This window comes from Aplidium turbinatum, chromosome 10 (genome assembly GCF_918807975.1).
Source record: "Aplidium turbinatum chromosome 10, kaAplTurb1.1, whole genome shotgun sequence".
NCBI lineage: Eukaryota > Metazoa > Chordata > Ascidiacea > Aplousobranchia > Polyclinidae > Aplidium > Aplidium turbinatum.
The window spans coordinates 4,047,290-4,074,437 of NC_137481.1; the positions used below are offsets into that span (position 1 = coordinate 4,047,290).

General features: G+C 37.1%; 2 protein-coding genes across 3 annotated transcripts in view; one reads left to right on the top strand and one right to left on the bottom strand.

Moving 5' to 3' along the window:
• The window catches only part of LOC145778359 (uncharacterized), a 33,308-nt gene extending 26,565 nt beyond the window's left edge, over positions 1–6,743 (bottom strand). The window contains exons 1-4 of one of the 2 annotated variants that reach the window (XM_082589833.1): positions 6,554–6,743; positions 5,338–5,446; positions 4,096–4,207; positions 3,495–3,723 (exon numbers count right to left, since the gene is read on the bottom strand). In XM_082589833.1, the coding sequence (XP_082445959.1) occupies positions 3,665–3,723; positions 4,096–4,207; positions 5,338–5,446; positions 6,554–6,633 (360 nt within the window). In that variant the 5' untranslated portion in view covers positions 6,634–6,743 and the 3' untranslated portion in view covers positions 3,495–3,664. Of the gene's footprint in view, positions 1–3,494; positions 3,724–4,095; positions 4,208–5,337; positions 5,447–6,553 lie in introns of those variants that run through there. The other variant, XM_082589832.1, reaches the window with a different exon arrangement.
• Positions 6,744–15,494: 8,751 nt separating this feature from the next.
• On the top strand, positions 15,495–18,143 carry LOC145779125 (uncharacterized). The gene is made up of 4 exons (XM_082590700.1): positions 15,495–15,627; positions 16,508–16,589; positions 17,099–17,219; positions 17,925–18,143. Exons 1-4 carry the CDS (start codon positions 15,545–15,547, stop codon positions 17,978–17,980), a joined length of 342 nt encoding a protein of 113 aa, XP_082446826.1. The 5' UTR covers positions 15,495–15,544; the 3' UTR covers positions 17,981–18,143.
• The last annotated feature ends 9,005 nt before the right edge of the window (positions 18,144–27,148 follow it).

Consider the following 27,148-nt stretch of genomic DNA (forward strand, 5'->3'; position numbering starts at 1 on the left):
TTGTAGCAGGAGCCAGAGTCAATACTTTCGGAGCTGGAGCGGAGCCAAAGTAAAAAAAAGTGGCTTCATTCACCTCTGCTAAGCATGTGGTGAATGCAAAAGTTATTGAAGAAAGGTTATTGGTCAGATGATTAATTTGATTATGTTTTGACCTGATGTTGTGTTTGAGCATTGGTAGAGAGCTTGACTTGTTGTACGAGATATTATACATATGACACTCAGTAACGTTAACAGATTTAACATTATTTATTAAACACAAAATAAAAACAATAAAAAACTTCTAACTCCAACGTTTTCGACACCACATAGTGTCCTCATTTTGAATAATTATAGGCTACATCTAAGATAAATAACTAAGTTTGAAATTTTTACATTAAAGCTGTACAAGCGACACCTTTCAACAGCACCGTCAACAACTGGCAAACAAAAATTGTGTGTGACAATTCACATGATATGCACAACACAAAACACTAATTAAAAACGCAAAGCAAGATGGTAAGTTTGTGTAAACTAAAGCTGATCAAAAATTATTTAAGATCAACAACAGGTAAAGAGCGTTTAGTCAATCTGGCAAGGCTCAGCATAAAATCAAAGTTAGCCAGACAAGTTAACTTTGATAAAGTTATTAAAGTTTTTGCAGAAAAAAAGGCAAGAAAAATCTGTTTTGCTGAATAAATGAACTCAGCGATGTACAAAATACTGCTTTTGGTATATACGGTATATAGTTGACATGCAAGCATTGGCTAAGAGTTAAAGAAGACCCTGACAAAGTTTATTTTGGCCAAGTTATAAAAGTTTTTGAAAGAAAAGTCCAGACAAGCTGTTATGCTAACTAGTAACTAAATACCGATCATGAAGTTATTGTAGTACAAGTATTACACTATATTTAGTTTTGATTGTGGGCTAACTTGCAATCGTACCATACTACAGCTACTAATTTGATGCTCTTGAGCCTGTTGAAGCGTGAACTTTTGAAAGTACTTGAGCTGTTTTGCTTTTGGACGGCCATTCTCAATCTCAGCAAAATTTTGTGCATGTTCAAGTTAAATGACGGACTGATTGTTTAATAACTATATATAAATAGTGAATTTTTTATGTTCAGCAGAATTTGGATATAATGGACTATTCATGGGCAGCATTTTTTGTCCTTTCCTGTATCAGAAATCTGACATCTGTTACATCCAAATGCCTTGGAGAAAAAAAACTGACCAGAGTGTTGGTCCATTACATCACAGTTCTACAGTAATAGCACATTATACTGTTATGAAGTTGTTAAACTGTACAAATTATCCTCTTTGTACAATAGTAGCCTACTGGCTGTATGTGGTCCACGTCTTTTAGGTGCAGACAATTAGGCGCCGGTCAAATAGGCGCGCACACTGTGGTGTCAGGATATTTAGGTGCAGAGCATTGTGGCGCCCGGTCATTTATGTTCTGCAACGTCAAACTCTGGTAAGAAGATGCTATGTTTTAATGGAGTGAAACTATGGAATCAAATACCAAAAGAAATACAGGAAAAGTGTTATAATGCTTTTAAATTTAAATATATATATATAAATGTTTATTAATGAATTTGTACAATGATCACTCCTGAAACATATCATCTGCTTATTTCTCTGCACAGTTTTTTTTTTTATGTTGATGTATTGTGTAAAGTGCTGGTATTATGCTTATGTGTTAATATTCTTAATTTTGGGTCTTTTGTTTAAATGTTTGGGTGGCAGCTGACTTTGGTGACCTTTTGGTCTTTCGCTGCCATCCTTGTTGTGCGAATTATTTGTGTTTAGCCTATTGTGTTTTTGTATATTTTAGTTCTTTTCTTTTTCGCCAACAAAACAAAAATAAACTGAACTGTCATTATTCAGATGCATAGGAATAGAATTTAATTTAGAATAGGCCAATCCCATTCTCTGTTCCTATAAACTTGTATTTTATGATGCTCAGTTTTTTCTTATCTGGCAGCAGGGCAGGGTAGGCCTATATCATATAAGGTAAGTGACACATTGATCTTTTATATTCAATATTATTGTGCATAGCCTATTAAAATTAAGTAATAGGTTTATTGCAGTCAGATACTATTATATCGCACAGATGTCTAATTCTGCAGTAAAATGTTGTATGGTGTGCAATACGCGGTACGCCTAAGCAAACATCACGCGCTTTGTCCAAGACGAGGGGGGCCCGGAGTGAGAGGGGTCCCGGAATGACTCTTCGTACCCTTGATGAAAACTTCTCTCAGAGGCCCTGGTTGCGAGGCATTATGCTTTACAACACAACACTATTTTTTTATCCAATACGAACCTAAAAAGACACAAATTCAACAGTTCAAACATTAAATAAGCTAAGGCTATTTCTTTTGGGGTAAGTTGAGCAACTGCTCCAAGATACTTCAACTCGCATTGCACATTTTACCCCATCCTGATTTTTGTGACAAAATTACAAATATTTAAAAAACTACAAGATTAACCAACCTGAACGTTTTATTGAATATCCTCACACTTTATACTTACCAATACAAAGAAAACAGATTTGATTTACATAGTGCATGGCCACCTGGAGATGCGGCCTGATTTGTCACATTTTGCAGATTTTGATTACAGCTACTGCTAGTGCTTAACTGACATTTTTTGAGATGTTTTTACTTTTTGCGGTTTCCTAATGACAAAAAAATCTTTGTTGCCTTGGGGAAGCAGTAGCAAATGAGAAAAAGTAAGTTGAAAAACGCAAAATCAGACTGTTATTGAAAATTAACAGTCTGACTAAAATCTACAAAATCAAATTTTCTTTGTTTTTCAACATGTGAGGATGTTAAAACCTATTGTGTCAGCTGGGGAAAAGAATAAAGAAGGTGTAAAAATCTAATATTTAGAAAAATTTATTTAAACGTTCGCCCAAAGTTAGAAAAACTTGGAAATTTCTGCAAAATGTGATAAATCAGGCCGTATCTTTAGGTGGCCATGCATAGTGTAACAATAAAGTTATTCAGTTTTTGGCAAAAAAATAAAAATTTCGAATTTTCGACATAAACAATATAATTGCGTGCCATTGTAAAATGCAATTCTGAGTGGACATAACAGATACATAAAATGAAGTGGCATAATGAGTGATATATCCAGAATAAAAAAATAAAAATTCCGCCGACTCGTTGTTCCAAAAGCAGGGGTTGCTCATCTTACCCCATTGCACACTTTACCCCAGTCTCCCCTAACTTTAAAACGCCTCCGTGCTGGTTTTGGTCGCTTTAAACAAAACATGCTTTACTGGGATTTGTGTGTCACCCCAGTCTGCGGTTGTGGCGAACCTCAAACAGCACTGTATAGTTTTTTGACCTGCAGGACATGTAGACGATATAGATCCTAACACTGAGACAGTACACTGGTTTTGGCAGTTGGAAGATTCTGCCTGTGTTGCAGCATCATAAGCAAGAAGAAGACTTAGAAAACTAATTTGTTGTACTTAGTTTGTCAAAGATTTTTGTTTATACAAACTCCAAGCATCTCTCGAAACATGTTTTATTAAAAGTTGTTATCCAATTTATTTTAAACATAGGCGATCAAGAAAAACAAACACAAATGGAGACACTAGTGAATAACCGACAGCATACATTTCCAGTGGTCTTGGATATACAATCGCAACAAAAAATGGCGGTTCATTCTTTGCAAACTTATTCGATTTGTTGCTGTAATTCGTCGAGAGCATCAAACTCTTCGTCTATAGAGGAGTCTGGAAAAGTATGAAAACTAAATTGTTAGATTTTTATGTATGAGCAACAACTGACGAACAAACACAAAACGTGGTAGCAATCTGTCATAATTATGCGGGAGTGTGGTCATCAGACAAGATAGTGAGCGGGCAATGAGTAAAAAAATAACATTCAAAGTTTTATTGTTTTCTTTTTCAAAACATTCAAACGGTTTAGATTTGCTTCTGCTCAGGCTTAAAGAGATCCGATCGTCACAAAGCATAGACTATTGCAGCCTCCCATGGAGATTTGCATTCTCACAAAAATGGAGACGTGGTTATGACGATTTTTATGCGAAAGCAAGGTTCAAGCATTCAGTTTTTCCAAATATGAATTTTTCTACTGTAGTTCACCTTTTTTTGCTTGTTCGTTCAATTGCCGGATTAGTTGGGCGGATGCATCTTTGCTGAGGTTTTCCAACATGGCATTCGTTCGCTTCAAAAAAGATTCGAATGGGTTGTGATCCTTAAAAAGAAAGATCTAAGTGAAAAGTATGAAATAAATCAGGCGGTCAAATTCATAACTGATGCAGTCGTCACTGTGTAGACGAATGAAAGAGTCGATACGACGATCGAAAGAGCGCCGGTTCGACATTGCTCAAAAGCACGCGGTTGTGTCTTTAGCAAAACAATTAAACGCATGTCTGAAGGAGGATACGAAGATTGGCTTTCTTGCCTTCCGTCTATCTATAGTTTCAACCATTGGACGTATGCCTGAATGCCACGGCGACTTTTAAAACTGCATTAAATTTGAGGTTTTGAACTAAAATTAGTCAAACGAAGCGTGAAAGTATCAAATTTGTAGTAAATTGTAGTAAAAAAAATTAGCAAATTGTACCGATGTATCGAGATACTTTGTCGTTTGTTTGGATTCTTTAAAAAATCTTATTCCTGCGTGGTTCCCAAAAAAATTGTAATTAATAGTTAAATAATAATTAATATTTAAAAATAAGTAATATTTAAAATAGAGTTAATAATTCTCTAAAAAAAAGAAAAGACAAATCATAACTGAAAATCTAAAGATACTTTATACTTTTAAATGTCAGTTGTCTGCAAATTTTATTATAGGAACCTAGGGAAATTCAAAACGAATTGCAAGTTTCATTGAAATCCGATTGCTCACTTGTAGCACTGAATGGGGGATTAATTAGATCAAGTTTAATCTTATTTCACATTTAATTTAACTTTGATCTTTCTTTTTCTAAAGCAGTGATTTTTTTTCTTTATATACTGTAACATGTTAAAAGAAATGTCTGATAACAATGAAACAAGGCTTGTGGACTCAAAGATTGCCAAGAAATATCAAACATTTCACTGCCATTGTGAAGAAAGAGGCGTTCTTACCGGCTATCAGCACAAGGCTGAGCACTCACTAGTACAGCGAGCAGTTGCGATTTGCCAACCATAACAGTGTAGCTTCCACGCTAGCCATTCAGACCATCCAACCAACAATATGTTTCTCGGCAGCCGATTTGTACCAAGAATTGACAGCGATAGACACAGTGTTTCGCCCATGAGGCTGGGCTCGTCAGTATCGCACCAATCAATAAGTTATCTACTTATTATTATTATTATTATCAATTTATTTACACTTACCATTTCTCTGAGTTGTGGAATGATTTTGTCTGCATCACCACGTAGAGCGCTTCTGAGCAAGATCCGTCCCCCGATCTTGGCCGCCGGGCTCAACTTTCTCTTGAAACGGCTGAAAAAAACGTTTTGAAAATGGTTGTTTTTTTTATTAAATTTAAAGCCTTATTTCTTGCTTTGCTTTAGAAATATCAAGAGTCGTGTATCCTACTTGCTTTTTTTTAGCATTTTTGAAAAATGATTTTGCACGTCGTTACTCATTATTAATAGGAATCTCAGTCAGGCAAAATCTTACATCATTACAATGTTTCGATGTCGATAGACGTGTGTTTAAACTTAAAACAGGCAAGTTTTGTTGGTAGTGATATGTTTATTGCACAAACAATGATATATACACTTTTTTGAAGTTTGCATCTGCAATATAATTGCGCTGCCAACCATTATTTAATAGTTGATTGATTGAACCAATGCAATGCCAATTTTGCAATTCGCTTCGTCGACCGTACAACTTTGTTTTAGATGTCTCATTACATTGTAAATCAAGCTAGGCTTACAAAAGATCCAGTAAACTAAAAACTTTTTTTCAAAAATAGTTTAACGGGCAGAGATCTGATGTAGAAAACTGGTTGAAAGTAGCAACACAGCAGCTTTCTTAAAAAAAAGAAAAAAGAAGTGTCCAATATTTAACGAAATAGTCTCGGAATACGAGACTGGGTATAGAAAGTATCTCTCCTAACCCAAATAGCAAAATCCGCCAAAATCTGCTAACCATCAAGGCTTGGTTGATCAGGTCAGGTGGGCCACAAAAGGATAAAGATTTATCTTAGAAAATGACCAGTTTTGCTATTTGGGAAGCAAAACACAATCACAGTGAAGATTGACAGTTTTCTTGTCTAGTTCATACAGATTTCAATAACTAAATAACACCTTAGATGCATGAAAAACACAAAATATTTATCTATTTGAATAAGCTGAACATGCTATTACTATAGCGAAATCGATTCTTAAATAAATTACACTAAGTTGTTAGATTGTTGTGCAAATGCCAGCATTTGATGAATGCAAAATATCAGTACCATATTATCAGCTTCAGAAGTTTTTGATGTTTCAACTAAACGCCATCATTTTTGCATTGATGAAAATGGAATGGGTTTAGCTTCAACGTCTGCAGACGTTGATACAATGTAAAAATACTGATTTTACAATGTAGAATGAAACTCACCGCCATCCTCTTCTCCATCCCGCATCTGTGGATCCTATCACCAGGCAAATGCACAAGAGAGCTACTATGAAAGCGCGCATGCTTGATGACTGTATAATGTTTGAATGAATAAATCAAAACACGTTGATTTGAATAATTTGATAAATGAAATTAACCGCTCAAGCTCACGCTTATGTAGCTTTCAAAAGGGAGTCAGGATGATATCAGCTTTATGCGCTGAGCTTGTGCTTTTTATTTAAGCTTTTTACGTTTCAATGAATAAAATTAATTCAAAAATTTCGACCGGTAAGCAAACTGAATTTGTGTCACGAAGTTCTTCTAGGATGCCATTTTTCGTGACGTCCGCTTTAACAAATCGTGAAGCGGAGCCCGTTTTCCGTATTTCGTTCGTGAAGGAATTCACTGTCGTCTATCAAGCATTGTTTGCAAAGACATGTTGAAAATTTTAAGTTTCAAATCTAAAAAAGCTTTTCTTATACTTTTAAAGGTAAATAAGTTTATAAAAATCACTTTTAAATGTTGAATAATAATTATGAACAATTTATAAATAGTAATGAATAATTAACTTTTTAATAATATAACAGAAATTGTGTATAATAATAATCAGTAGGCTATTGATGGAACCCATACCAAACCTATGCTTGCGCCAAATCGCTTGTAAAGTTCATTGCCACATGGACCTCACATCCAGAACTAATGTCTGTAAAAATAAGTTTTTTAATTTTTACCAGGGAAACTCATTAATTTTAATAGACAAACATAAAACTGTTTAAAAGAACAAAAGCAACAACTGCATTGAAGTTCTTGTTGCCTTCGCACGCCACAGTCCGCCCCGGTAGCTCAGTTGGTTAGTGCGTGACTTAGTGAGCGAAAAAGCTTCAAGATCAAGCGGCGCTAGTTCGACTCGTGGGGTGTGCGCTTGAGCAACGCATTTCAGGACTGCTCTCCATTCAGCGGCATCTAATGGATAGAATAATTTCTCGGCAACAACACTTCAACAATCGTAAACTTTATTCTGTCAATCTCGACAACCGGCCCTGCGTCAAAAGCCTCTACAACTATGAGAATCAACCAGGAATTACCTATCAAGGCTTTGTCGGTAGCCACTTAAACATGCCAATTCCCGTAAGACCTGTAAGACACCGCCAAGCAATCCAAACACATGTTCAAGTGACAACCGTCCAATTGTCAACACTCTAGCCAGACTTAGACAACTACAATTTTTTTAGCTTTTCGAAATTAGATTAGAATTATAATTACAGCTATTCTAGTTTTTACAAATTAGACTAGACTTAAAATTAGAGCGAGCTAAGTTTTCGCAAACTAGAGTAAAATTTAAACTAGATTAGAATTAGTTTGATGCAGTCGTCGCATATCTTTGTGTGGTCTAGTGGGGTTAAGGCTATGGAATACAATCATTTCGATGACATGGGTTCGATTCCAACTACTGTCGTAATTCTTCTTTCTGTAATTACCAAACAAAGTTCAAAGTAATATCAACTCTCTGGCTGAATGCTAGAGGCAGACTTGGACAACTAGATAATTCTAGTTGCAAAATGTTAGTAATTTTAATTCTAATCTAATTTGGTAAAAACTTGTTTACTTTAATTCTAGTCCTAATCTATTCTCCAGTTTTGCTAAAAATTCTAGTTTTCCCAACTGTTTTTCAGCAAATCAAAGGAACCTCATGCAAAGAAAATGCAATAAAACGATCAAGATCAAAGTGTCATTCCATCGCTGAAGTAGCGAAGTCATTAAAAACTCGATTAACTCATCAATTCACCTACATCACAATGTCTATTATGACGTATATGGTTTTGGTGCAGTGATGGGGAAACGACACTTTGAACTAGAGTTGCCCATGAGTTGCCATATTAGCGTTTTTATCCAAATCGAAAAAGATATGCGACGACTGCATCAAACTAATTCTAATCTAGTTTAAATTTTACTCTAGTTTGCGAAAACTTAGCTAGCTCTAATTTTAAGCCTAGTCTAATTTGTAAAAACTAGAATAGCTGTAATTATAATTCTAATCTAATTTCAAAAAGCTAAAAAAATTGTAGTTGTCTAAGTCTGGCTAGAGTGAATGACAATTGGACGGTTGTCACTTGAACATGTGTTTTGATTGCTTGGCGGTGTCTTACAGGTCTTACGGGAACTGTCATGTTTAAGTGGCTACAGACAAAGCCTTGATAGGTAATTTCTGGTTGATTCTCATAGTTGTAGAGGCTTTTGACGCAGGGCCGGTTGTCGAGATTGACAGAATGAAGCTTACGATTGTTGAAGTGTTGTTGCCGAGAAATTATTCTATCCATTAGATGCCGCTGAATGGAGAGCATTCCTGAAATGCGTTGCTCAAGCGAACACCCAACGAGTTGAACCAGCGCCGCTTGATCTTGAAGCTTTTTCGTTCACTAAGCCACGCACTAACCAACTGAGCTATCGGGGCGGACTGTGGCGTGCGAAGGCAACAAGAACTTCAATGCAGTTGTTGCTTTTGAACAATTTTATGTTTGCCTATTAAAATTAATGAGTTTCCTTGGTATAAATTAAAAAACTTATTTTTACAGACATTAGTTCTAGATGTGAAGTCCATGTGGCAATGAAGTTTAGAAGTGATTTGGCGGATTTGGATTTTATTTTTGGTTATACTTGTGCGCTGATACCTTCCGATGGCCTATCATGAAACAAAGACATAGAACAGGGGTCACCAACTGGCGGCCCGCCACGCTGTTATGTGCGGCTCGCGGAAGGTATCAGCGCACAAGTATAACCAAAAATACTTTTCTTGAGGAGTTAAACAGCATGAAGGCAAAAAATAATTTCCGGGAAGCATATTTTCGCTTTGCATACGATTCTACCGACCGACCAATCAAATTGTAGTTCTAGGTGAGGGTCGCTTAAAGTTATTCCAATGCGATGTCCAGCCACGCTGTTTCAGTGTTTAGTTAAAACGTCTGTTTTCGAATCTCGAAAATGTCTGTGAGTATAGGGTTGCTTATTTTAAGTTTGTAAATGTCCTGTAAACACTAGTGTGCGTTTCACCGTTATTGGGTTTCACGAGCAGTGTTCCTTTATGCAAGTTTTTGTTGGCAAAATAGGTCGGTGTGCCAACTCAATTTATAATAAATTGGAAAAATATTATATATAAATTTAAAAATTTTTCTGGTAGCCTATTATGAAAGTATTTAGCTTAGTAGGCTACTGCAAAATGTTGTTAATCAACAATTCTTGCCATGCTGATAAGCACCGCAAGTGACAGTTATCTAATAATCAAGGAAAGACGGTTTTATAGACGCTCACAAAAAGGATGAAAAACCAACTCATTGCTTTTTTAGAGGGAACACTGTTCATCAGTTACGATAGAAACGTTTTTTCGGTGATTTCCACAAGCGTTTGTTTCATGGTGCCTGGTTTCTTTCTCCCTGTTATTGAAGCCTATTTTTCGATGATATGTTTGCAGGTCACTATTGTTGCCTGTATTGGGATGTGTCAAACATTTCCATGTTTACTGAAACTGTTAATGGCAAGATATTTTTTGTGAAGCGAAGTGGCAACACCACTCTTGCTTGGCGATGGGTAGGCACTTTAACATTACCCACTGGTCGAAGAGGTACGCAATCATGCGTGACATGTTCAATCAATATTTGTGTTTTAGTCACAATTTCGACTTGTTAAAGTGGCTACCATTAAGATCCTTCTTGCACTCAGTTCAGTTGCAGAAGAAAAAATAGTATTAGCAGAAGGTGGGAATCGAACCCACGAAATCGAAATTACTATACTCCTCTGCCCTAACCATTAGGCAACGGTGGTTGTGGTGAAGCATTCAGTTAAATTTCTTTGTATCAAAATTTTTGATCAGAATATCACGTCACGAGTCACATGACTGAAATCAGCTGAATCGCGAATGAACATGTCACGCATGATTGCGTACCTCTTCGACCAGTGGGTAATGTTAAAGCATAGTTAAAGCATAGATATCTGGTTAAAGTGCCTACCTTGGCGATGAATATTCTGATGAAACCGCTCGCCTCGCTATAAGTGTGCAAAACAAGGGGCCTCGTTTATTAAGCATTGCTAAAGAAGTCAAAAGGTGTTGTTAAAGGAGCTTGGCTTGGCAGTAGCGTTGTTTGACTAATTTTGTTGCTGCGGTAATCTAAGATAAATATAAACAACATGTAACGCTGGATACTAGGTACGAAATGCGTTATTTTCTATAGCATAAGAGTCAACCTAGCTAAAATTTTATTAGTGCGGCCTGCCACAGCTCTCCTAAGTGCCGAAGTGAGCCGCATGCAAAAAACGTTGGTGACCCCTGACATAGAGCAACAACAGAATTTTGCATGATTGATAAATATGAAAAAAATTAATAAAACTGTTAACGATTCGTTAAATTTAATTTATGAAATTATGTGATGTCTTGCAAACTTAAGAGGAAGGTATTGTTTGGCTAATAGCTTATTGTTAGATAGCTTTTTTGCGTTCATTGTAAGTTTTTACTGAGTAAGAAAATGATTCAATATTTTTGACAGGTAAGCAAAAGACGATTGTACCACGAAGTTATTCTTTTCCGATTCAAAAAATCGTAGAGTGGAGTGGAATTTTCCTCATTTAATTTGGCTATTGATTGAGATTCCAGTACGGTTTCTCTAGCGCTTACTTATGTGCGATTAAAGCTTTGTTGGAGAGCAAGCACATCAAATTGGCCGGATTTAGATAAAATTAATCCAAGAAAGAAACCGACCTAAATCAGAAACTTCCAACTTATGGCCGAAAACTATTGGGATTTCCGTTTAAGCCAGCAGAGAAATTATTTTGTCTAAAATTTGCTCGCAGCAAATAAGCAATTTTAAGAGCTAAAGATGATTTTTTGCTTTTATTTCGATAATTACTCTTTGAATTTCAATTTTTGCGCTGAGAAAAATTTTTGTCTTTAATATTTCTCGTAGCCAATATATTCTACTTAATTTTAAGTTAAAATTAACTCTTTGTGTTTATTTCATTTTTCGAATTCGAAAAGCTTTAGATTCGAGATCCATCCGAGCAGGGCCGTAGCCAGACCGCAAAGCAAGGGGGGGGGGCAATTTTTTTTCAGGGGGGGCCGAAAAAATTGAAATGGTTTTGGCATTTTAAGCTCTTAAATACCGGTATCCACAAAAATTGCAATATATCAGATTAGTGTTAAGACCAACACTGGTCTCTTATTTTATTCGCTAGTTAAATCACGGCAACCATATTATAATGACCAACACAACACAGCAATTGTTGACTTGTTCTATAAATAGTGGTACGGTACTTGTTATGAGCAAAAAGTTTAACTGGCTCGAAGAAGCTAGTGCCGAGGATTTTGATATATATGATTACATTCCGCCTATACACCCGTGAGCCCAGTAGCGGGGGGTCTGGAGGGCCTCTCCCAGAAATTTTTGAAAAATTACTTTGAATTTGGTGCATTCTGAGAGCATTTTCAACAAAAATTTGGGTATAAATATTACTGTAAAATGGTGCTGTCCGGTGGCATGGCAAAAGGATATCATGTTTTCTTGGGCATTTTTCGGTAATAAAGCTAAGTCTCTGTGTTTTCTTGTTGCTAATTCTTGGCTGAGATATTTGAATAGGCCTATTTGGTATTGGCAAAACTCGCTCTTTTAGTGCAGTTTCGTTTAAAATTAGGCAAACTTTGTTTTACAGACATAGAGACTGAAAGCATCATTTTCAATATCGTGACGTCACACGCGTGCCAAAGGGGAGGGGTTACAACGCCATGATTCAAGGAAGTAATCTACAATCTTCTTGGCAGTTTGAAAATTCTGCTGTGTCTAAAAGGTGTTAAGTTACTTTCCGTCTATTTACGACTTCCTTGTTTTTGTCTTCCCTTTCATCGATACCTGCTCACGAAATAAACTATCAAGACGTCAAGCAGGAAAACACAAAACAATTGAACAAAAAGCAGGTTTCATGGATTAAAACTTTCCAAGCGCAATAGACTTTAGAATACGGCATCATACAAAATAAATGCTTATCCAGCTGGATGGATCGGTGGATAGAGTTTCCGCCCAAAGTGTCTGTTAACATGGGTTCGATACCCTGCTGAAAACTTCACAAAAATAAAAAAAAATGCGTTCAAAAGTAGCCAAATAATATTCGTTTGAAGCTTTAGAATTCTTTCTATTAGTTTTGTTTTTCGTTTAAGATCGTCTCATTCGTTGCAGACCACATCCGAGCTTAATTGTAAAAGGAGAAAAAACAAACCGGCCTGAATTCAACTGGGTTTTTGAAAATATTTACGTACAGTAGGCCAGCTTTTCTTTATCTCTTCAATTTATTCACAGTAGGCTATGCTTTCGTCAGCTATTTTGTGTTTGAAGTAAACTTTAAGCCCAAGACCGCATATTTTTGGTCGGTTTTCTGTACCACTTGTGCCACTAATTTTCTGCCGCTTTATAAACTCCGTGTTAAGCTGCACAGTCTACTTAAGTCAGCTGAATATTTTATCTTCTATGGAAACACGATTGTACAAACATGGCAGGCATAAAAGATTTTGCATAATACTAGCGAGCTTCAGAATAAAACTTCAGTCTCACCAGGCGACAGCAAAGAGCAGTATCAAATAGAAGTTAAACACGCATTCTTGTGATCGCAGGAAAAAGCTCCATCAGCCGAATTGACAAAAACATGAATTGCTGTGACATCGTTCAAAAGAGATAGTGCCCAAGAAAATTCTTTATTGCAACTTTATGCAGATTACAATATACTGTAAAAACCTTAGATCAAAATACTTAGCCCTTAGCATACCGGAGAAATAAAACACGCTTGTCTGACAGAGAATGTTTGTATGCAACACATATCCAGGGAGAGCACAAAAAATCCAAGTAATATCAGTGTTTATTTTTTTTCTTTGATCAGCTGACCACTCATAAGTTACTGCTGCCCTTAAATGACTAACCACGTGACATGCTAGTTGATGACGTATTTATTTTACAAACGAAAACAACATGAAACACAAACAAAGCATCCAACCAATCGATGACGAATGTTTTTATGAATCTTGTTTGTTGACTTGGGAAGACCTGGTCTGTTTGTGGATTCCCCGAAGGTTCTTGGCTTCATTACAGGCTTGTTCGACTGCATTTCTGTCTTTGAAATTGTTGAGGTTTTCGTTGATTGATTGTTTGAATATTTATCCTCGGATTGAGAAAGCATCTTTGAGAGCTTAATCCTGGCAGTTTTGCATAGCTTACTTGTAGAGGCTTTGAACCACTGGCGCAGGCCCAGGTACTGAGTTTTGACAAAGTAAAGGTCCGATTGTTGAACTACTGTTGTTTGAAATTTTTTCTATTCACCAGGTGCCACTGAATGGAGAGCAGTCCTTGAAATGAGTTGTTCAAGCACACCGTAAGAGTCGAAGTATGATTGCCAGCATCCAACAAAGACTCTGTGAAGAACAACAAAAGCAATTATTACTGGATCATCATCACTGTTTTGAACAAACTAATTGGTGTTGAAAACGTTTTCAAAGATTGTTTCATAATATTGTGAGTCTCTATACAGCGTGAAATTAAAAGTTGTCTATTTGTGAACTGCTGTTAAAAGAAAATCGTTTTTCAATTTTAGTCACTTTTCAATTTTAGTTTGACTGGCTCATCTACGATATGTTGTAAGTCAGTAGCCTACTTTTGAAATATTTTTTTCCCTGGCCCTAATTAATTATTTTTTTTCTAAAATTACTTTCACGCCCATTGTATTCTTAGCTTGCCCTTAGTTCCATTGCAAAGAAAAGCTTCCGCGGCCCAAATGCAATGCCAAGGTGGCCCATAATTTGTTTTTAGACATTTAGAAGTTTCTAGTCCCATATCAACATTCTTGTGTTGTGTATTTGTTTTCGAAAAGATAATTTAAAGTTTTCACCCATCAAGGAGTCTGTGAAGAACGGCAGAAGCAATTATTATCGGATTGTTTTTATTAAGGCGATGTTTATTTTGATTTGAAAAGTTCTTTATGTTAATTTTGTTGAATTTAAACGTTGTTTTCTGCGTGAATGGAAGTTTTAATGCATTGATTGTGGTTGCAACGTTGTGCAAGGACTATCCCAGGTAAGTAGATATGGAGGAAGGAAACGGTTGCTTTTAGAAAACTAAAAGAAAAATGGACCACTTTTTGCTTTTATTCCTCATCCAATGTAAGGCGTTTGAATCAAAGCTGTGGATTGTGAGTTGTTTTAGTCAATTGTAGTCTTTCTTCTCTTCAGTGTGAAGCAAATTTCCAGTTACAATATAAAGTATTCAATATAAAGGAAACAAAACCACCTTAGAATTTCACAACTAAGAATTTTTGAAGGAGTTTGAAATTCGTTTATTCACTTGAATGGTTTCATTGTATTTCTGCCAAGCTTTTAAATTGAAGTCAATTGTTTTGTTTCAAAGTGTAGATTCAATTGCAATATTGTAGAAAATTAATCAGAGAATTTCCCAAAATTGAAAATAATGCTTAGTTGTTGAAGGCGTTTGTTTTACTAAAACTAAATTAAAGAAGATCCGTTCTCCTATAGGCTACTGCACCAACACAAAAGCACAACAGTTTTTAAACTCCCCTCTAAAAGCTATATAAGTCGACTTCATATTTTTATGTGCCCTATCTAGAGTAAGAGTTTCGATTTCACACTTTGACCAAAATTGTTGTTTACAAACGTAATCTGTATAGTCATGCAGTGAGAACTCTGGCAGGTTTTTTAAAAGTACGCCAGTAAAAGAGTATGCGGCTATGTAAAACAAAACACTCAATGGCATCCCTGAAAGCGAATACGAGTTACGACAAAAAATTAAATTGGAAACTTTGTTTCTCAAGATAATTAATGTCTGGTGTTGTAATCTCAGCAAATCTCTAAACAAAATTTTATTAAAAAGTTCCAATTACTTTGTTATGCTTGTTTTTTTTGTGTCACAGTAAACAAAATAGTTATTTGTAACTTTAAACTTACTAACTCCACTCGACATGCGTGTTTTTATTCTTGTTTTGTGTCTATGTCTTGCCATTGGAGGCAGTGATGCCAGGCCAAAACAAAAGCGATTTTGGGGGTGAGTTTTAAGCTGGAAATGCAGTAGTTTTTTACAAAATGATAATGTTAAATATGCAAGCTTTTAGCTCTTAGAAATTATTTGGTTGCAGTGGTACTACAATTGTAACATTTGAATTTTAAAACTTACTATAGCAATATATTTACAAGCCATAGAAGTTCTTCTGTTTCATTTGCTGCTAGGTAGTGCATATTGTGATAATAGTAATAATGTTTGGTTTGGTTTTATTTATGGTCGCTCTACAACGGCTATGACTTTATAGAGACCCGGCTCATTTTCAATTTTACATCAAGTTTTGCCATGTCATCACATTGTCACCCGACTCATTCTCACCGCGTTATGCAAGAAAGAATGCAATCGGTACAGTTTTTAAGTCTTCGGTTTTACCCGACTTGGAATCGATCTCAGATCTACCAGCACGAGGAGCGAAGGCGATAACCACTCGGCTACTGATCTAGTGACAGTTGGCGGTGCAATGATTGAAAGAAAATTTAATCATCCATGCAACCATCTTACCAACAACCCAACAAAAACTCTACAAAACTATTTATTTTGACGTAAATTTGGTTGATATATACACTATACAGTGAGAAAGCACAAGCTCAGGATTCCGGTTCAGGTACTGGTAGATATGAGATCGATTCTAGGTCCGGCCAAACCGAAAATTTTAACCACGATACCGATTGTATTCTTTCTTGTGTAACGCAGTGAGAATAAGTCGTAATAATGTAATGACATCGCAAACCTGATATACAGTAAAAAATGAAATATGAGCCCTGTCGCTAAAAGACCATAGCAGTGTGGTAAAGCGGCAATAAACAAAACCATAATATTGTCATTAGCAGGAAAACCACTACTTTTGTTGCTATTGTTGTTTTAGGGAATTGTTAAAAGGTATTTTGCCAATGCTTGGCGACGAAGACGACTTTCATGGCGACGTTGATGAAAATTCAAGCAATGAGGTGAGGCAAAGAGAGAAATGAATCACTTTTCACAAAAGTATCAATTGAAATAAAAACAGTGTTACGACAAATTGATATGATGTCGTCCATCGACAAATACGTGGACAAACGTCTTGGTTAATTGTTGGTTTAATTATTCTACCTACAAATCCTCACACCCCCTTCATTTTTAATTTTTCTCGAGCGTAAAAAGCCTCTTCTGAATTATGATCTTGGATGTTTTGTGTAATTGGACAAGCAGGCATTTAGGAAAAATTTCTTAGTTTTGGTCATGACTTCAAATGTCAAGAAACAAGAAACTAACTTCACAAGTTATTCATGTTCATGTATTTTTTTAATATAAAAACTAGACTATTTTTCTTTAAACCAGTTGATTTCCAAGTTTTAAAAATGCATTTCAAACTTAAAGGTATTCCAGTATCAATATTTATCAATATTTCTGCGACAATAAGTACAGAGTAATAATTTTGTCTAGAGTAATATTTGCGACCTGTTACCTTTCATTGCAGGAAAACAAAGAGTTTCAACTCTTTTTGAATACATTGAAGCAACTAGACCCAACGGATGAAAATGATGCTCAAGATAACGTTCTTGAAATGCTATCTGCATGGGATGAGATGAATGAAAAAGGTAGGCCATAAATCAGTAGTTCCCAAACTGTTGGTAGACTACTCACGGATACCTTATAAAGAATTATTATTCCCACCGGCCCACGAAGTTTCAAAAAGCTACTTCTGGTGCATGAATTTTATCATCCTACTGTTTACTCAAATTGATGGACCCGTTCACAAAGCCAAATAAAACCTTCTAGAAACACCAGTTTGAGAACCACTGTTATAGAGTGACCACTACTTATATTCTGCTGTACGTTCACACTATATTTCAAGTGTTAAGGTAACTGTTGTTTGTTGCCTAGTGGAAAGCTGAAGGTGGAGTCTTACACTTGATTCCAAAGATAAGGATCTCATAAAGCCTAAGCTTTTCGCACTAATAAGCGTAAGGTAGACGCTTCAGCAACCACATCAACCCAATTTATTACATTCTTGGTAGAGTGAGCATTTAACAGCCAGCTTAAACCGGGTGTCGAACCACGATGGCATGATTGGAAACTGAACGTATTATCCGCCAACTTTCTAGCTGATTACTTAAAATGTGCGCCTAGTTCTTTAAGCAGTGCTTGCAAAAAAACTTTTATCATCCTCAGAAGTTTCCGAATTGTTTTTTTTTTGGAGTTCTTTTTTGCTTAAAGTTGTGTAAATCAATTTTCTTTAAATCGAACTTCGTTCAGAATAATATTAATAATGTAATAATAATTTCTCTTACTGCTGTTCTCAGAGTCTGTGATGGATGAAAAGTTCAACTTTTTTAAAGACAAAAATGCAGTCGAATAAGTTTGATATGAAACCAGGAACCTTCAGAGAATCCATTAACAAACCAGGGTCTTCCCAAGTCAATAATCCAGATGCATGGAATCATTCGTCATCGATTAGTTGGATGCTTTGTTTGTGTTTCATGTTGTTTTCGTATGTGAAATAAATACGTCATCAACTAGCATGTCACGTGGTTAGTCATTTAAGGGCAGCAGTAACTTATGAGTGGTCAGCTGATCAAACAATGGAGTTGGATGCTGGTTTGATTGACTGAGGAAATCTTTATCTTCGGACTGGGAAAGCTTCTTTGAAAGTTTGATCCTGGCAGCTTTGCATACTTGTAGAGAATTTGAACCACTGACGCAGGCCCGGTCACCGAGTTTTGATAGAGTGAAGTTTCCGATTGTTGAAGTGTTGTTTTCTGTGAGCTATTCCGTCCACCAGTAGCCACTAAACGGAAAGTAGTCCTTGGAATGCGTTGCTCAAGCGCACACCCCGAGAGTCGAACCACCGCCGCTTGATCTTGTAGTTTCTTCTATGAAGACAGGCACCTAACCAACTGAGCTATTTGAGCAGATTTGAAAGTTTCATATTTCACTTTGGCCATTCTGCAAACTTGAAATTTAATTGTTAGAATAATCTATACACTTAACGTCGCTGAATGGAGAGTTGTCCCTAACGTACGTTACTCAAGAGAGCAGCCCGAGAGTCGATCCATCGTCGCTTGATTTTTCTCTTTTTTTCGTGTCAAAATTGAATGTTTATTCACTGAGCTCAGGGATTTCTAGAAGTTTCTAGAAGCTTCTAAAGATTCCTGACTGAATTATAATGGCAGTAGCATGCTTTGAGGATATTATGGTCGTGCAGAAAAACTACTCTTTGCATTTTCTTGTTCGTTCTAATGAGGTACGGTAATGCAGTGTCGTGCTAAGGCTATATTTTGTAGCCAACATTTACAGAACAGAATCACACATCATTTTAGGGCTCAAAATTCCAATGCTTAAACTTCCAAGGCAGGGGGGGCCACAATAACGGTAACAACATGTAAAGCCTGCTCTACCGGCTACCGATGGTAATGACAAATTCCAATGTGCTTGTCTGTTTCGATGCTTTCCCTCTTGTTTGGTGATAGGCGTTTTTTCATGCGTTTTTTCATAGCGTTTTTTCAAGGCGTTTTTTCATGGATACAGCCTCGTCCACAGTAAGCCTCCATTGTTTCCGATCGTCAGCAAGGATTGCCCAATGTCAAGTGCCCCAAATAAGGTGACTTTGTGGAGTCTATGATTGTCTATCCTAAAAAAATCACCGACCCAACGTGTTTGTCTTTTCAACAAAACGTTTCAATGCAGAAAGTAGGTTCCTAGTTGAGGACTTCAGTGTCACATAGCCCACTTGCTCCAGTGGATGTTCAGAATGAATCTGAGACAACGCTGCAGCGTTGTAAACGTTTCAAGAGTCGTACATGTTGGCGATATGGTAGTGTAGCCTACTACACCATATTGCAAGGACCTCAGTTCACCATCTATCAAGAGCACATTGCTGTCGTCGTCGTCGTGTGAGCCTCTGGGGCCGAGGGTCTATCCTTTTACCACCTCAGATTCACGATGTTCCCGGACTACACTGGAAGGCTACTAGAGAGCAGCCAGTTTTTGGTTTTATCATCCATGACACGCAGACCTTCCACTCCGTTGGGTGGCTTGAAGATGGAGCAGTCATTGATGATGTGGTCTGCGGTCTGTTCCTCGGCACCACATTCACAGGAGGAGGAAGAGGCCATTCCTCATTGGTGCATGGTTGAGCGGAAAAGCCCGACGACCGTACGGAGACGGTTGAGGCGCACCCATGCCTGTCTTGGTAGTGTTAGACCGATGGGGCGTGTGTCGGCGTCGGAGATGAACGAATAGAGTCTGGTGGCGTTGACTTCCATTCAGAAAACACATTGCTGTGTTTCAGCTGAACACTTAGTGTTATGTTTGAAGGTGGACATAAAGATTGGGTATCTTGTCTTCTGATCCAGGCTGTACTGAAAACTGAATTAGGCTTTTTTTAGTCGTATCCAAGGTTTGTAGGTCAACCAGCAGTTGAAGATTTAGATTAAGTGGACGGGAAGGCAAGGAAGCCAATCCTTGTGTCTACATTCAGGCATGCTTTAGGTGTCCTGCCAAGGACACAGCCACGTGCTCTTGAGCGATGTCGAACCAGTGCCCTTCTGCACGTCGAGTGAGGGCTCTCACAACACGGCTATGTCGGGCATTGGCTGAGTTTAACAGCCGTCGCCCTTGTCTTATACAAGCCTCGGTTACAATGTAAACCAGACTCCAATTCCATGTAGATGGTTTGGTTGGTTTTGAATCTTTATCCTCGGACTGACAAAGCCTTGGTAGGTTATTCCTGGTAGTTTCGCATATTTGTAGAGGCTCTTACGCAGGGCCGGTTACCGAGATTGACAGAGTGAAGTTTCCCATTGTTGAAGCGTTGTTGCCGGAGAACTATTCCATCCATTAGGTTGCGCTGAATGGAGAGCAGTCCTTAGAATGCGTTGCTCAAGCGCACACCCTGAGAGTCGAACCAGCGCCGCTTGATCTTGAAGCTTCTTCATTCACGAAGTTACACGCTAACCAACTGAGCTATCGGGGCAGATGATAACTTGGTTTTATTAGCTAAAACTAAGCACAATAATTAAATGAAACTGTTCAGTCTGGGGTGGCTCTTAATTTTGAAAGTTAGAAAATGGTTCGCTCTCACCCTTTGAGTTGGATCCAATCACTGAAAAAACCCACCATGCCAAATTTTAGGCCATTTTGATTATGTTTAGAGGTACTCCACGCATAGGCCTACTCAAAGTTTAATAGGTCACTAGCAGTGCCATTCCATGTCAATTCACACAGTCAAGAAATTCAACCGCTCCGATTTTCCTTAAATTTTACACACCTTTTTACTATCCTATATAATGAACAACTGCAAAATTTGAGGGAAATTTATTGAGAAACACGAGAGTTATGAAGCATTTAGTTTGGGGGGGTCTGCCGAGGGGGCACGATTTTTTATTTTTGGCTATGTTTGAGGCCCTATTACTGCTAAACTAAATTAGGTAACAACCCAAATTTGTTACAGGTGATAGTACTTCTGCCTAATATTGAAAACATAACATCGTTCACACTGTCACACTAAAAGGTCAAAGGTCATAGACATCCAAAGTTGGCCATTTCCAGCTCTCGGCTACAATTTTCCAAAATTTTGAAACCTTGCCAATACCCCATTTTTGATTGGTTTTGGCTGAAATTTGGTAGAAATGTTGTTTACAGGATTCTCTATGAACTGAGAAAATTGCAGTACCGAAAAAAAATATTAAAGGGCTTGGGAGGTATTTAATGTCAAACATGGGGCGAAATAAAAAAAAAGCAAAAAATGGGGTCCTTTTAAAATCCAGGTTACCCATGACCCCAGTGAAAATTTGCACTGCAATGTTTTTTTTAATGTTTGGCAGAAGTACTATCACCTGTAAAAAATTTGGGTTGTTAAACTAATTTAGTTTAGCAATAAGTTAATAGGGCCTCAATCATGGCCAGAAATAAAACAAATTGTGCCCCCTCGGCAGTCCTCCCAAACTAAATGCTTCATAACTCATAGCTTCATAACTCCTGGAGTTGCTCTTGTGCAGTCTTATAACCGACTGTTGACAAAAGATGAAGAGCAGCTGCAGTTTCCACTCGGAGTTTCGCTTACTTGTAGAGGCTCTTGACGCAGGACCGGTTACCGAAATTGGCAGAGAGAAGTTTTCTTTCCGATTGTTGCCGGAGAATTATTCTATCTATTAGATGCCGCTGAGTGGAGAGCAGTCCTGAAATGCGTCTGATTTACTTCAGAAGATCAAAGAAGATAGCTTGGTGAAATATGACTTTCGTGAGGTACTGAGTTTGTAAACTAGGCTATACCCAGTTGAACGAACTAGTAACTTTATTGTTTCCACCCCGATAGCTCAGTTAGTAGCGCCTAATTTTGTGAACGAATAAACTTCAAGATCAAGCGGCATCGGTTCGATTCTTGGGATGTGCACTTGAGCAATGCATTCTAATTAGGCTTGCACTTCATTCTGCGGCGCCGAGTGATAGAATAATTCACAGACAACAATACTTCAACAACAAGCCGAAGCTTCACTCTCTCAATCTCGGTGACCGGCTCTGCGTCGGTAGTTTAAACTTAAAGTCTTAACAAGTTCGCGCAACTGCTAGGATAAAGCATTCTCACTTTAATAATAATAATAACAATAGGATAAATATTCTCACAATCAATCAATCTAATAAACATTGATTTGTAAATGTTACCATAACGAGAGGTGTATACTGTATACCTCTCACGTTAGAACTGCAGCGTAAGCTTTAGCCTACCACTGCGTAATTTACTTGTGACGTTAATGTAGAACAGTATAGCCTACTTCAAATTACAAGTCTAAAAACAGATATACTATCAACTGTTTCTATATATTTATTCTTCTGATACACACTTCCGTACATCTAAGAATAATGCAAACAGAACATTGAAATTTTTTCCGTAACTCTCCACCAAAAAGGATTGAGAAAAAAACTGCAACAGGTGGCAACCAACACCTCGCATTCTCTTCAAAAGAGGCAGAACTTGGTGTCAAGTTATTTCAAACCAGTTGAACCGGTTAGCGATCACGTTCAAGCGCAGCGTTCCTACGTTTGAGGCCAACCACGTCGTGTGGACGACATATGGCTTCACGCTTCAGCAGCACCAATTTTGGTGATATTAACCAGTTCTTGTATATTGTATAACTATCAAAAGCAATTTACTTTAAGCCTATATGACTCAAATGGCTTGGTCTTAGTCAAGCTGTAGTCAGTTGATCACTCTAAGACTCAAGTTGACAGCTTCTCCACAGTGCGTCATTATCGCTGTTATAGGGCATCAGGCGAAAGTCAACAATCGGACTGTCTTGCAGCTCATAGGCTACATATTCATATCAACTTTATTAGACCTATATCTGTTTATACTACAGGCTAGGTGGTCCAACCCCACAAGCATCAGTTAGTTTCGGTTGTTCTAAGAGGAAAACGTTTCTCCTCTTCAAATATCGAAGACTTTGTGGAGGTAAAGATCAATTTTCTCACTGGTTAGAAGTGATATTGGGTCTTGAGTTCGCACAATGTTATTTCAAATTACAACTTCTGATTGTGACTACAAAAAAGATGAGCAAACTCTAACAAAAACATTACAGTGAAGTCAGGGACATAGCCAAGGGAGGCATGAGGGGACAATCGCTCCCCCTAAAGTGTTTTTATCTTGCCCCCCCCCCCCCCCCCCCCCGCGCCAAAAAAACATCATGTTTCAATGTTATTGATGATTATGTGTCTGATCTGATACAGACGTTGGCAATCATGGTCTTCCAAACTTCTCTGTCATTTGCCATCCGTATCAAACAATGCCAATGTTGTTATAACGTTTTAAAACCATTACAATTCTTGTTGGATGACGTTTTCCCCCAAAAGTATCTTTTTGCCACCACTCTAATAATTTTTCTTTCTAGCTTCGTCACTGAGGGTTCAATTCATCAACTCTGCATGTTACTCGATCTCTCTTATTTCGTTGTATACTACGTATCCATTTGTATGATTGATAAAGTGTAACAAAACATTACAAGTTATGCGCTCATCAGGCGTTGATACTGACGTGACAATTGATAAGTTTAAGTAAGAGAATATATTTTGTGAAAGGTTTTGTGACAAACTTTTATGAAGAAATTCTAACACACTGAAGAAAACGATTTTCTGCTATTTGCCAGCATTAAAAGAAAGGTTTGCACATTCCTTGGCAAAGAAGCCATCTGAGCACAGCTTTCACTTGCAATGGAAACTACCCAGAAAATAAAGGGAAAATCCGTTGCGTAATTGAAGACAATTGACTTCAATAGAAACGTTTCACAGTAGAAACAGAATGAGCCATTCAGAGAACAAAGAAATTCCTGAGACTAATATTTCTCTTTTCTGGTAATCTTTTGCAATAGGTGGGTCTACTTGAAAATATAAAAAATCTATTGTTAACTAGAAGGAAGTGGCTTTTTAGCGCAATTGTAAACTGTAACAGCATTGGAAAATTTAAGAATATTGTTTACAAACAAAATGACTTTACCGTATCCTGCAAACTTTTCCCGTGGCAGCGGATCGGCTCAACCACAAGGCATTGATAGTTTTCGCTTTGTTCCTCATCCAGCTCTGAAGCAATTTTTTATGAAAAGTTAAAAATTTGGTTTAACACAACACAACGTTTGTTTCTATTTTCTATAGGTTTGAGTTTCTAATAAAAATTTGCCCAATCAACCAGCGGAAAACTATCGAAGGACAACAAAACCTTTCGTAAATTCTTTTCTATTTAATTGAAGGAAATTGCTATTCACAAAAATCTAAATAAGCGTTTTTGCTATCTCAGCATAAATTTGCAATAAGCCTAATAATAAGAAAGCTTCTTGAAATCTTTGTAAAACTCCCCGGTTTATTGGTAGACTTTCTTAAACTTTGCAAAGACAATTTAAGCACAAAATATCTGCTAAACCGGCTACCCAAAATATTTTACGAGGATACCGTATAAACATCAAACCGGTAAACGAAGATATTTTGAAGCCATTTGGTACGTCGAAATAAAATTCTTTCTTAAACCAAGTAACTTCAACGAAACGTTAAAAATTCTTTTTCACGTCTTTATGACTTTTAACCATCAGGCTTACTGGGATATGTGAACCATAGCCGTAGAAGAGAAACATTTTGGGGGGCAAACAAAATTCGCCCAAATTTTTTCAGTGAAAAATACTTTTTAAAACGCAACATTACTCACAATCTCTGAGGTGGTGTATAGTCTAATACAAGGGTCGGAAACCTTTTTAGATAAAAAAGCCATAAAAGCTATAGTTTTGGTAATGTATTTCCGTAAGAACCATATAATGCTTTACCCCATAATAATTGTTTACACTATAATAATTACACTATAATATAAAGAAAGGATATAATGCTTTAACACGTAATACAACTGACATGTAGTGGTAGGTGATGGCCATTTCCGGGCCCCTAAAATCACTCCTAGTTTGAGGTCAAAGGTATCCTCTGAACCCTCCCCTCTGGACTCCCCCTTGTCAAACGCTACTGCACACCAGTAAACCATAAATTGTAGTGATAGCAGGAGAGAATGTAAATACAAGACTTGGTCTAAAATTGACCTCATAAAAAAGTGTCGAAGCTGGTTATGTTCGCTGTACCTTAATATGAACGGGATTTTTTCATTGCTGGCACAGTCCGTTGATAAACCAATGTAGATCTCCACAAAGAAGAATTAGTAAATAACAATTTTTGTTGTCATTTTATGCATTTTGTTGCTATTGCCTTTTTGACGTCAAACACCTCGGAGCGAAAGTTATTCACATAAACACAAGACGACCGAAAAAAGGAGAAGGGACTAGGGACGGATCCAGCAAGTAGCTCGGGGGGGGGGACAAATTCAACAAAACGAAATGATGTCTAAATTAATCCGACTTTCCAAATACACAGTTAATAAAGTTACTTTTTTGTGTTTTAGGGGGGAGGCGATCGCCCTTTTGGATCTGCCACTGTAGAGAACTGTCTGTATAGTTGGCCTGAAGCAAAATGTACCTTACTAAACAGAGGTATTTTTCATTGTTGCGCATCAAAAGCAAGGCTCTAGCCTTTTTTATTCCTTATACCATAAACTTTCAGTTACGTTGTTAATTCAACGGGATGTCGCATTCACAATTAATAGAAAAAATACTTCAAAAATGCCTAACTCAGAAGTATTGAAGTCAAAAGTTATTTGTTTTGATGAATAGTTTCATATAGCTACTCCGATTGTGCGACTTTTTATTAACTGCAACTGCTTCCACCACGTTAGAAAAAAACAGGCTCTTTCGATCATGTCGATTCATGATATTGCAGACAGTTAAAAAAGAAAGAAAAATGAATTATTGTTAAAAAAGAGTTTATTTTTTCTTAAATTAAACAAAGAATATCTTTTGTCAAGCTTTACACTGAATCAGCATAAAAATTCCACAATACTTACATTGTCTTTTCGAAGCTATATATAGGCTATAAATCTCCCATAATATTTCTGTACCGTGCCACCGAAGACAACAGCATCTGACTTAGAAGTGTAAGTAGGCGAATATTTGGTCAGTTTTTGCTGGATACCGATACATGAATCATGGCTACCTAAAGATACCGCCTGATTTGCCACATTTTGCAAAAATTTCCAGATTTTGCTAACTTTTGGCGAATGTTTAAATAACTTTTTCTAAAAATTATATTTTTACGCTTTCTTTCAGTGGCGTAGCCAAGGGGGGGGGGGGGGGGGGGGGGTGGGGGGGTTTGGGGGTTACAACCCCCCTTTGGCACTCATGTGACGTCATGATATTGAGAATGATGCTTTCAGTCTCTATGTTTCTAAAACAAAGTTTGCCTAATTTTAAACGAAACTCCATTAAAAGAGCGAGTCTTGCCAATACCAAACATTCAAATAACTCAGCCAGGAACTAGCAACAAGAAAACATAGAAACTTAGCTTAACTATTTCCAAAAAATGCCCAAGAAAACATGATCTTATCCTTTTGCCATGCCACCGGACAGCACCATTTTACAGGAATACTTATACCCACATTTTCGTTGAAAATGCTCTCAAAATGCAACAAATTCAAAGCAATTTTTCAAAATGTTCTGGGGGAGACCCCCCGCTGCTGGGTGTCGCCTTTGGCGAAAACGCCCCCTTTCACAATTCCTGGCTATGCTACTGCTTTCTTTACTGTTTTCTCTAGATAACACAATAGGTTTTAACATCCTCACATGTTGAAAAACAAAGAGAATTTGATTTCGAAGATTTTAGTCAGACTGTTAATTTTTCAATAACAGTCTGATTCAGCGTTTTTCAACTTACTTTTTCTCATTTGTTACTGCTTCCCCAAAGCAACAAAAAGCTTTTATATCATTGGGAGACAACAAAAAATAAAAAATCTCAGAAAATGTGAGTCAATCACTAGCAGTAGCTGTAATCAAAATCTGCAAAATGTGACAAATCAGGCGGCATCTCATGAATCAATAATAAAGTTATTATATAGTAATTAACAAAACAGTTTTAATAAAAGTTTTTTTTGCTTATTTATGTTTGTTTGTATCAC

Coding starts and splice junctions, on each gene's coding strand:
- LOC145779125 (XM_082590700.1), top strand. CDS start 15,545: ATGCGTGTTTTTATTCTTGTTTTGTGTCTATGTCTTGCCATTGGAGGC. Junction 15,628..16,507: donor AAACAAAAGCGATTTTGGGG/GTGAGTTTTAAG, acceptor TTGTTGTTTTAG/GGAATTGTTAAAAGGTATTT. Junction 17,220..17,924: donor GGATGAGATGAATGAAAAAG/GTAGGCCATAAA, acceptor TGCTGTTCTCAG/AGTCTGTGATGGATGAAAAG.